The sequence below is a fragment of the Agaricus bisporus genome (assembly GCF_000300575.1).
Source record: "Agaricus bisporus var. bisporus H97 unplaced genomic scaffold AGABI2scaffold_13, whole genome shotgun sequence".
Classification (NCBI taxonomy): domain Eukaryota; kingdom Fungi; phylum Basidiomycota; class Agaricomycetes; order Agaricales; family Agaricaceae; genus Agaricus; species Agaricus bisporus.
The window spans coordinates 627,660-639,601 of record NW_006267348.1 but is presented as its reverse complement, the minus strand read 5'-3'; the positions used below and the strand labels follow the sequence as shown (position 1 = coordinate 639,601).

The following is an 11,942-nucleotide window of genomic DNA, read 5'->3' as shown; positions in this document are numbered from 1 at the left end:
ATTGTCTTTCAAACAATACATGGCAATAGAGCGGATACAACCACCAAGAAACGTACGCAGTTGTGGGGTTGACTTCGAGTTCGAGAGGGGATATGTTGCCGAGAGATGGAGGGAGAGTTTCGAGTAACAGAAATAAGTTTTCGATGAGAGAAATTAATAAGATTGAATTAAGCTGAGTTGAGGATACAGGAATGAGATTGAGAGCAAGAAAATGAGATGCCTAACTACGAATTAAGAGGCAGTTTATATAGGTTTTACTCTAGGTCCAAGCACGAGTGGCATGAGCCACCGAAAACATAACAAGAAAACACGGAAACCCGCCGAGTGCACCAGTGCATGCCGATGGTCGACGCGTCATCAGCGTGTGAGCGTGCACGGTCCACGCGTCGTGCACTCTGATGCTCTTTCCCCTTCTAGCCGAGCCACTTCCCCCACATCTCCCCCTTTCTTTCTAAGTGTGACGTCCTCGTCACTCCCTTTCCGACTCATCTTCTTCTTCTGCTATGCCGGCTAGGTCTTCTCCGTTGATGAACTCCGTGATTTCAAGATATTTGTGCGAGCGAGGGTGATAGGGGATGAGACGAAAGGCAGCAAATTTGAGTTTTGAAATTGCTCCATTGACTTCGGCAAGTATATAGGCTCTACTGCGAAGTCGTTTGATAACTACCATAGGTCCGAAATAGCGTGGTTTGCATTTACGGCCGACCTCGGGTTCAATTTTCTTGTTGAGCACTAAGACCAATTCACCGATTTTGAAGTCATAGTCCCGAATCCGATGCTCATTCTTCTTTGTGAAGTCTTGAATGGATGTATAGCGAGCTGAAAGAACACGATCATGAATCATGGCTAAATCCTCATCTCGTTTTTGAAGGGAACGTGCATGTGTAGCGACTAAGTCAGAGTCCGAGAGAGGGGATGTGATAGCAGGTGCCAAGAACGTCGCCTCAGAGATGTCGAACGGGAGAAGTGGTTCTATTCCATGAACAGCGTAATATGGTGTCAAACCGGTGGATCTCCTAGTTGTCACCCGGTCAGCCCAGAAGATGTAAGGTGCGTATTCTGGCCATTTTTTGATTTCTCCTGCGCAAAGCTTTACTAATCCATCCCTGATAGGTCGATGTGCTGTTTCCACGATACCGTTTGACTGTGAGTTATAGGCTGAGATTCTGATGTGATGGATATGATAACGTTTTGCTAGCCATTCGAGTGCCGCGACGTAGGGAGTGCCGTTATCGGTTACGATTTCTTCGAGTGCCCCCCATCTACATAATATCTCTTCGAAAATAAACTTTCCGAGCGTTTTCCCTGTTTCCTTCGTCAACATTCTCCATTCAACCCATCCTGTTAGACTATCTCGTGCTTGAACGATATATTTATAACCGTGAGCCGACGGCATGTGCATAGTGTCGATGTGAGCTTTTCTGAAAAGTGGTGCTGGAATTTGAACGGTTGGGGGCATGACTACGTTCTCGAGTGAACAGATTTGGCAAGCATGGCACGTTGAAACAAACCAACGAACATCATCCTCGATATCGGGCCACCAGAATCGGTCCAGCAATGTTCGTCGCGTAGCATAAAAGCCCCTATGACCTAATTGATCATGTGCCTCAACCAACAACGAGTAACGTCTTCTATTGTCTTGCACGACTTGTTGATGCCTTCCCTTATTCTCCTTCTTCCACATTCCGTCTCCTTTCACGAAGAACTTGCCCGCATACTTGATGAATCCTTGCCGTTCTTTCCCTGTGAGTTCTTCTGGTAACTTCATTGTTCCCAAGAATGTTCTGACCCTCTCTAACTTCTCATCTTTTTCCTCCGATTTCCCTCTTTGTTTTTCCAAATATCCGTCGTATCCTTCATGTTGTTCTTCTTTCCCTTCTCCCCCTTTCTTTCCGCTAGTGACGTCCTCGTCACTTGATGTTGACAAAACCTGTACTCTCTTCTCAGTTTCCCAGCCTCCTGCGACCCATACACCACAACCTAGTACGTCGTCGACCCAGTCTTCCGCCTCTTCTATGCCTTCTCCTAACAGTTCTCCCTCTTCTTCCGCTGCTCTCCTCCTTGATAGACCATCCGGACCTTTATGTTTCACTCCCGGAACGTGTACAAGCTCGAAATCAAACATCAAGATAGCCGAAATCCATCGATTCATCGCAGCGTTTGGATGAAGATCAGGTTTGTTCAACATTCCCTTTATGTATGCTGCATCGACTTCGACAACTAACTTCTTCGATCCAATTATCCAGAGCTTTGTTGCGTTGAGCGCACGAAAGAGGCCGTATAATTCAAGCTTCGACTGTGAGTAACGAGAAATTCTTTCGTTCCATGCAATTGATCCAAAGCGAGCAGGCCGCCGACGTTTGTTTTCATCCAGTTGGGCAAGAATGAAACCAACTGCAATAACTGATGTGTCGACCGATAAGATGACGTCGAAAGGGAGTGAATGGTCAATCGGCCGAATTGCTTCGCAGGTAGCTACCCGTTTCTTCATCTCCTCCATTGCTAACTTTTGTTTCTCTCCCCAAGTAAATTCCTCCTTCGTCACTCGAGTAAGCTTTGTTAATGGATCCGCCACCTCCGCAAAGTTTTTAATCCAATTCCTCACTGTCCCTGCCATTCCTAGAAATCCCCGTACCTCCGAAACGTTCCTACATTCTGGCCACTTCAAGACTTTCTCCACCGTTGTAGCATCTGGCTCTTGTCCCTCGTACATGCATTTTCTTCCAACAACAATGATTTCTGGCTGACAAAGTTGAAGTTTCTTTGCTGATACTGTAGCTCCTGCATGAACAAGACGATGGAGGACACGGTTCAGATCGACGGCATGCTCCCACACGAAACGACGGATGTTTGAGTTCTCGGGGATAGTTTGGTAAGTTCCATCCGGTTTCTCATAGCGCGATTTCGGTCCTAACAGGGTGATGTCATCTAAGAAGTTTGGTGCCCTATCAGTTTCGTGTTGGAGTATGAATGCAACGTCGTTGTGGAAGATACCGACTGAACCAGTCCATCCCTGGGGAAGAACTGTCAAACGCATGGTGCCGAGGGGGGTATCAAAGGTGGTGTAGTCACGAGATTCCTCAGCCAATGTACGATGATCGTATCCGACAAACAAGTCCAGTCCCGAATAGATGGTGTTAGAACTTTGCCAGAATGTCACGGCGTCACGCTGTCACATCTGTCACATATTTTATTATGTAATAATTTCCCTCTGCTGCTACAGTTCGACGGAGGCTAAACTATCGGCATACTGCTAAAATGGCGCAAGCTACAGATTTACCAATTGAGCTCATTGATCTTATCTTTTCTTTCCTACCTCCGAACCATGCGGAGCAAGTACAGTGGAGGAGAGCAGCGGTGGCTATCGGAAGAGAACCCCGACCAGACGGATGGAGGTTAGAGGATCGTAGGTGCGTAGTGTGTGGAAGAGTGACGTTGATAATGTGGGACGAAGTATTGGAGAGACCCTGGATTTTGCAGCGATGGAATAACCCGGACTTCCGTCGTTGGGAACCGGTCCGGTTCTTTACGATGTGCCCGTGTGGAGAAGTAATGGCAACATACTTCGGCAGGGATTGGTACGAAAGGTTACGTCCTTAGATAGTTGTTTGTACCTGTGGACACTTTTATGGTTTGTTTGGTATTGTTGACGTTTTTATGATCAATGTACTTGTGTTTACTTACTTCTTACTCCACTCTTCTTTTCTCATGTCAAATGTATAATTAGTTTATTTTCTCATACGTACTTCTTTTCACATGTCAGTATATAAATAAAGTTACCTAGGGTAGTTGGTCTGTGCGCCGTAGTCTAGGTATATAAAGTAGGTAGAAACTTGTAGAAGACTCTGTCGAGTTCTCTTAGGTTCACGCCTAATATAACTTTTGTCACTTTCCTCGATAGTTCTTAAGTTCAGGTGTGACCTGTGACATCTCAGTCACAGTCGCCCTAACAGATGGCTCGAGCAGCACATTGCTCTGCGTAAAGATAGACGAGAGGTGGTTCCTGGGAGTCCCGAATGGTGACTGCATTGAGGGGTGTCAAGTTATGAACGATGCGAACGTTTCCATCTTTCTTGGCGACCGTAAACCATTGGTGGCGGTAGGAACTGTATGAAGGTTCGTAAACTCCTGACTCGACTTTCTTGCGTACAAGATCAATGACTTTCTCTCGGATTCCAGGAGGAATTGGTAACGATTTTCGGGTCCATGGAACATGTTCCTGAACAGGTATTTTCACCGGTGAGAAATATTCGTCTCGAAACCTTCCTTTTTCTGTTTCATCCCAGGCTAACCCTTTTTCATTCATCAACAGCACTCTTGCCACCAACTTCTTTTCTTCCTCCCACAAAAACTCACTCGAGAACAATCCAAGTTGATCCATCCGCTCCTGCGTCAAACGAAGTCCTGGTGAAAATTTTGGTGGGAATGGTGATATCTTCGGTAAGGTTTCCAATGGGTCTTCGGGAAATTTTCGAATGATCCTGATATCGCTAGGCATGGTTCCTGGTACTGGCCGTACCTTGTTGGCCACTTTCTTGTATGCGAGACATTGGGCTTCCATGTCGTACATGAATGTATCTCCAAGAATTGTTTCTGTGAGCGAATTTTCTCCTCCTTCCATCTCCAGCCTCTTTCCTCCCCACGTCATTCCTCCCAACACTGCTAATCCTGCTTTCATCTTCCCAGGTTTCCGCTCTCTTGTCAACACCACCACCTTCTTCTCTTCTCCTGGATCCGTTATAACCACCTCCATACTACCGTCTTCCCGTTCCACTTTTCCCAATTTTACTCCCTTCTGCCACGGTCTTCCTAACAGCAAACGATACGGCGCTCTCGGTACCACAAATGCATGTGCGTAGGTCTTCACACCTCCTACCTCCAGCTCTAGATATTCCACACAGCCTAACATTGCCTCCTTTTCTCCATTCGCAGTCTGCATCATCATTCAACGTTCCTTGTTTAATTCAGCTCCCAACTCCTGTCGTAAGTCTTCCCGCAGAATAACAATCTCCGATCCTTCATCTAGTAACCCATACTCTTTCTGCTTCCCCATAATAGTTACTTCCACTTCTCGAAGTGGTGTCGAAAACTCCACTGTATCCGGCGTAGTGATGAGCGCTGAGCTGGCCACAGGTGCTTTCTGGGTTCGAGTATTCTCCACCATGTGTTTACGAAGGTCCCCGCTAAGTGATAACAGATCCCGTACTTTGATATTTGGTACCTCAACGTCAAGGATTCGTTTCAGCATTTGTTGGGCAGCCTCCGGGTCTGCAATCTTGGACTCAAAACGATAAGCCGGTTCTATCATCTTCCTTTCCACTTCTCCACTCCTATCACTGTTAGTCCTTTTCCCATTGTCTTTCCTCTCGCCTTCGCTACTCTTTTTCTGAGCTCTGGTCGTTACAAAACCATCCGCCTCCCCTTCATCCTTGACTTCTTCTACCTCCACAATAGCTCCCCAAACCATCTTTTCTTCTTCTACTGCCCCAACAAAAGAGTTGACGGCTGTTGATATTTGCGTCATGTGTGGTGGGATGTCTCGAATGCCTAATTTTATATCAATCGCCGCCTTGAGTCCTGCTGTGTTACGTTCGATGCGACTCCCATCTGTGTTAGGGCGACTGTGACTGAGATGTCACAGGTCACACCTGAACTTAAGAACTATAGAGGAAAGTGACAAAAGTTATATTAGGCGTGAACCTAAGTAATTTCCTATCAACGCATTGCACGGACATAGTATGAAGAACCCTGCTAGTTCCCAATACCTAGCCCCCCACGCTGACCATCTCTGGATTACCCACGCCTTTCCCTCTTCCGCGTCCCACATTGCTAACGTCATCCTTCCGCATATTCTACACTGGTGACCGGATAGGTTCCAGTCCGTTGGCCTAGGTTCCCTCCCTATGGCCGCTGCCCTCCTCCGCCATTGTACTTGCTCCGCATGATTCGGAGGTAAGAAAGATAAGATTAAATCAACGAGTTCAATTGGTAGATCTGTAGCTTGCGCCATTTTAGCAGTATGCCGATAGTTTAGCCTCCGTCGAACTGTAGCAGCAGAGGGAAATTATTACATAATAAAATATGTGACAGATGTGACAGCGTGACGCCGTGACATTCTGGCAAGGTTCTAACAGTACCCCCTCCTTAAAGTCGGCTCCTCCGGAGACGACCCTTCAAGACCTCCACGTTCGCCAATTTCGTTCCAACTTCTTAAGATATTCGGCATCAAACTGTTTGTCATCCCATCCGAATAAAGTCTTGGCTGTAAATCGATTAGGTAGTTCCCTTTCTTGGAACCCGGTGTCACGTAGAACGTGCTGTATCCTATTGAGTTCCCCATAGAGTTGGTGGAATTCAGTAATCAATTCTTTGGCGTTAGCCAAGTTTTCCTCGGGTTCCCACGAGTCTGCTTCTGCCGTATACCCTTTCCATCGTACTAAGTACCGCTTCTTTCCGCGGAGCCATTTGGCGTTAAGGATTTTCTCCACTTCCCACTCCTGTTCTCCTTCTATTTCTACGGCCGGTGCCAGTCTACTTCCTTGTCCATCCACTTGTTCTCGATATAGTACTATTCGGCTGACGTTAACCACCGGATGAATCCGAATAGATCGGGGAAGATCTATTTCCACTGCGTTGGGGGAAATGATCTTCTTGATGGTATATGGTCCGATGAACTTTTCCGTAAGTTTCCGGGTAGGTCGTCCCTGGATTTGAAGGTCCCGGGTAGCCAATAGAACTTTATCTCCTACTTTGTACTTCACCGCTTCTCCCCTGCCTCTATCCGCATACCTCCGCATGTCATCTTGTGCCTTTTTCAGGGCCGCTTGAGTTTCCTCGTGTTGAAGTTTCATGCGGTCCGCAAAATCTACTGCTGCTGGGTGGTTGCCTTGTCGTCGAAGGTCGAAACCAGTTCTTGGGTGTCTTCCCACGTTGACCATAAATGGAGTTTCCTTTGTTGATGATTGTTCTTTATTGTTATAGGAAAACTCTGCCGTTGCTAACCAATCAGGCCAATCAGTTTGTCTATGATCGACAAATGATCAGAGGTATTGCTCTAGTTCTTGATTGGTTCGTTCGGTTTGGCCATCCGTCTGTGGGTGGAACGCCGTAGATAACCTAGTGTCGATTCCCAACATTTTATTCAACTCTTTTGTAAAGTCTGCAGCAAATTGCGGTCCCCTATCTGAGATCACCGTTTCTGGTAATCCATGCAACTTCCATACGTGATCCCTGAACAACTTAGCTAGTCCTAGCGCTGATGTCGTTTCCGTAGTTGGGATAAAATGAGCCATTTTACTGAAGCGATCACACACCACCAAGATCGAATCCATTCCCTGAGATTCTGGTAATTTTACTATGAAGTCGACGGATACGTCGGCCCATGGTTTTGTAGGGATAGGGTTTGGCATTAGTTTTCCTGCCGGTGGTGTTGGTCGGTTCTTATTTCGTTGGCATTGGTCGCATCCTTCCACGTACTTCTGGACTTGTTTAGTGACGCCTGGCCACCAGTAGTTCCGTGTTACCATTTCCACTGTTTTCCATTGTCCTCCATGTCCGGCAATGGGAGTATCGTGATGTAGTCGGATTATTTTTGTCCTCAGTGTTTCGTCTTTCGGTACATAGACTTTTCCTTCTTTTAGCACTAGTCCTTCTTCCAGTTTCCACTCGTCTCCTCTTAACGACTTCACCTTTGCCCGCTTCATCTCTTCCACTGCTTTTACCACGTCGTCTTCCTTTGCTTCTGATTTTCGGATTTCATCTAATATTCCTTCTTCCTCCGCGTTGATTAGCATATGACCTTCTTCCATTGCTCGAATTGCGAAATACTCTGGTTTCAACAAGGTTTGATCCTTGTTATCGTCCTTTGTTCCTTGTTCAAAGTCAGGTCTTCTGCTCAATGCGTCTGCCTTCCCCATTGTCTTTCCTGGGCGGAATTTTAATTCGAAATTGAATCTAGATAGATATAAGGCCCATCTGGCTTGTCGTCGATTTAGTTGTTGGGCTTTCGCGAAGTATTCTAGATTGCGATGATCTGTCCAAATTTCGAACTTATGTTTCGCCCCTTCCAGGAAGTGTCTCCATTCTTCTAAACACCGCATAATTCCCAGCATCTCCCTATCGTGAATGTCATAGTTTCGTTCCGTCTCCGTCATTGATTTGGAGATGTATGCTACCGGCCTCCACTTTCCGTCTTCACATTTCATTGCCAACTCTCCACCCGTGGCGTAAGCCGACGCGTCCGATTCCACCTTTAGCTCTTTATCCAATTCTGGGGCTACTAGGATTGGATGTGATGTGAATCTTGCTTTTAGCGTACCAAAGGCCTCCTCTTCTTCATCTCCCCAACTCCATTTCTTGTCCTTTTTAGTTAATGCGTGTAATGGTTTTGCAATACTGGCGAATTTTTCAATGAACCGTCGATAGTAATTTGCTAGTCCCAAGAATCTTTGTACATCTTTAACGCATTTTGGAGTCGGCCACTCTACTACGTCTTTGACTTTCCTTTCCTCCATCTTGATTCCGTTTCTCCCTATTATACATCCCAAAAATCCCATTTCACTTCGTTTCCATTCGCATTTTTCTGGTTTTGCGAATAGATCATTGTCCATCAACCTCTGCAATACTTCTTCCACCACCTTATCATGCTCTTCTTCATCATCTGTTCCTATCAAGATATCGTCAATAAATACAGCCACTTTTCCAGTATTTACTAAGTCCCTAAAAAGTTCGTTCATCATAGTCTGAAAAGTAGCAGGCGAATTTGTAAGTCCAAAAAACATAACAGTGGGTTCAAAGGCACCCATGAAAGTAGTAAAGGCTGCCTTCCACTCGTCTCCCTCTTTTATCCTAATGTTATTGTAACCCCAACGTAAATCTATCTTCGAAAATAATCGTTTGCTACCCATAGTGTCTATAAGTTCAGAAATTAAAGGTAAAGGATAATTGTTCTTAATTGTCCAATCATTTAAAAATCGATAGTCCTGTACCATCCGCTTCTTTCCATCCTTTTTTGGCACAAAGAATACTGGCGAAGTCTGGGGAGATTTCGATGGTCTGATATATCCTTTTCGGAGTTGATCTTTAACGAATGCTTGAACTTCTTCTCTTTCGTTTGGTGATAAGGGATATATCTTTCCTTTCTTGGGTTTGAAATCTTCCTTTAATTCGATAGCATGATCCCAGGGTTTCCTAGTCGGCATTCTCTCCGATTCCTTTTGTTTGAATACTTTAAGGAACTTGTGGAACCGTCTTGGTACCACTTGTTCTACTGAATCCATGCTTCGAATTTCTTCTTCCTCCGGCATCTCCTCTGTCATTCCTCTCACCCACGTTTCTAGTTGCTCTCCTTCTTCTCTACTCCTATTTTTCTTTTGGGCGCTTATTCGTTTAGGACGTACCTGTCCAGCCTCCGCTTGTCCCGCGGTGGCTGTCTTGCTGTTATCTTCTTCTAGACGTTCTGCCTTTTCCCCATTTAATCGGTCAGCCACGTCACCGGGTGATTGTGCCCACCCCTCAGCTTTCTCTTTGGGTTGTTGCGCCAACCCCTCAGCTCTACCATTAGCACGCCTGTTACGTGCCAATTCCCTAGCGAATGCTGCTTCAACTCCCAATGCGATCCCTTCAATGATGTTTTTAGGAGTGGTGAATCTCCCTACTGCCTTGTTCACCCGTTCATATCTTTCTTCCTCATCTCTGATTTCTGCCTGCTCTTCTTCATATGCTTCTATCTTGGCCATGGTTGGCCCTTCTTCCTCGTCATCACTTCCTTCGTATGGCATACCAAACTCGTCTAAGGCCATTTCCTCCATTGCTGGGCATTTGTGTTTGCTCAGCAAGTGTTCCGACGTTTGGATTCCACACTCCTCGCATCTATATTGCAACACCGTTCCCCAATTTGATTTCTTTGGGAAGGAAACTAATTTCCATCCTGCATATTGCTTGTGTGACATGTCAGGCTTTTCCTTCTTCTCTTCCTCTCGTGCTTCCTTCATCAACTGCCGTGTTGACTTCTTTGGTTCCTCTATCCTTCGTATTTCTTCTTGTTTTTCTTTTGTTTTTCCTTTGTCTTTGTACCCACACCTGTTAGAACTTTGCCAGAATGTCACGGCGTCACGCTGTCACATCTGTCACATATTTTATTATGTAATAATTTCCCTCTGCTGCTACAGTTCGACGGAGGCTAAACTATCGGCATACTGCTAAAATGGCACAAATTACAGATCTACCAATTGAGCTTATCGATCTTATCTTTTCTTTTCTACCTCCGAACCATGCGGAGCAAGTACAATGGCGGAGGAGGGCAGCGGCTATAGGGAGAGAAGCAAGGCCGGTAGGTTGGCGCCTATCAGGCCATCAGTGTAGGGAATGCGGGAGAACGACGTTAGCAATGTGGGACGCGGAGGAGGATAAAGAGTGGGTAATACAGAGGTGGTCAGCGTGGGGGGCTCGGTATTGGGAACTATCCGGGTTCTTCATACTATGTCCGTGTGATGCGTTGTTAGGTAACTACTTCGGGCATCAATGGTTTGTGTGAGTAGAATACCGGTTTAAGAGTTGTTTGTACTTGTGGACACTTTTATGGTTTGTTTAGTGTTGTTGACGTTTTTATGATCAATTTACTTTTGTTTACTTACTTCTTACTCCACTCTTCTTTTCTCATGTCAAATGTATAATTAGGTTACTTTCCCATACGTACTTCTTTTCCCATGTCAATATATAAATAGTTACCTAGGGTAGTTGGTCTGTGCGCCATAGTCTAGGTATATAAAGTAGGTAGAAACTTGTAGAAGACTCCGTCGAGTTCTCTTAGGTTCACGCCTAATATAACTTTTGTCACTCTCCTCTATAGTTCTTAAGTTCAGGTGTGACCTGTGACATCTCAGTCACAGTCGCCCTAACAGTAGAACTCGACTACTCCGGGGATCGCACAGCACAGTGCCCTCCCCATCTTTTACTCTCTACTCGCCCTCTACTCTCTGCGCGCCATCGCGGCCGCCACACACATAGCCGGTCCCTAGGCTTAAGGGGTGATCGGGTACAGTCACAACGTACCCCGTTGAGACTAAGGCGTGTCACGTGCCTTAGTTAAACACGAGACGTTCACCACGTGAGGTGCTTTTTATATACTTGTATTTTCTTCCCGTATCAACCTTGTGCTGCGGCTGCATTGTCAGCTGGTACACGCAGAGGAGTGAGAGACCCACCTTAGGTGACTCTCTAGATTAGCGTGGGAATCCGTTCCCGTACATACCTCTCATCTTAGTCTATCCCTTCGGTCAAGCGACCATTCTTGAATACAAAACCTTTTCTCTCTTCGTGTACACATCCAAGTGAAGCAGGCTATTGGCTTCATTGGATTGGTGGATACGCATCAGGTGACAGGAAAAGACCTCCCTCACCTTCTTCAAAATTTCTCATCGACTACCGCCCGGAACATTCCGAGTACCTTCCTCCGAATCTGAGGAAGAAGAAGAATCCGCCTCGGAATCCCAATCCGAGGAATCCGAACCAGAACAACGACAACCGTCCGTATCCCCCCTACCCCTATATCAACCACCTCCCCCCGAATACCACGAGCCAGACATGGCCAATCCCCAAGACATAATCAATCAGCTGAACGCTCAGCACACTCTCATCACCCAACTGCAGCAGCAACTCGCCCAGCTGCAGAACAACCCGCAACCGGGTCCACCAGGCCCACAAGGTCCACCAGGGGACGATGGAGAAACCCCCATCGTCCAAGTAGTAGCGCCACCAATCGATGTGGCAAGACCAAAGATATTCTCAGGAGACGGAAAGGAGCTGAGTGGCTTCATAACGGCGTGCAAAATTTATCTAAGTTTAAAAATGGTAGGAAGACTACAAGGGGATCAGATGACGTGGATACTATCGTATGTACAAGGAGGAGCGGCGGAGTCTTGGAAGGAGAACATCATGGAGAT

General features: G+C 46.2%; 2 protein-coding genes across 2 annotated transcripts; both read right to left on the bottom strand.

Moving 5' to 3' along the window:
- Nucleotides 1–3,946: 3,946 nt before the first annotated feature.
- Nucleotides 3,947–5,524, bottom strand: AGABI2DRAFT_146341 (hypothetical protein; the record flags this gene model as incomplete). The annotated part of the gene is made up of 2 exons (XM_006456461.1): nt 3,947–4,933; nt 5,006–5,524. 2 exons carry the CDS (start codon nt 5,522–5,524, stop codon nt 3,947–3,949), a joined length of 1,506 nt encoding a protein of 501 aa, XP_006456524.1.
- Nucleotides 5,525–9,160: 3,636 nt separating this feature from the next.
- Nucleotides 9,161–10,660, bottom strand: AGABI2DRAFT_146340 (hypothetical protein; the record flags this gene model as incomplete). The annotated part of the gene is made up of 3 exons (XM_006456460.1): nt 9,161–9,265; nt 9,399–10,080; nt 10,635–10,660. 3 exons carry the CDS (start codon nt 10,658–10,660, stop codon nt 9,161–9,163), a joined length of 813 nt encoding a protein of 270 aa, XP_006456523.1.
- Nucleotides 10,661–11,942: the final 1,282 nt, after the last annotated feature.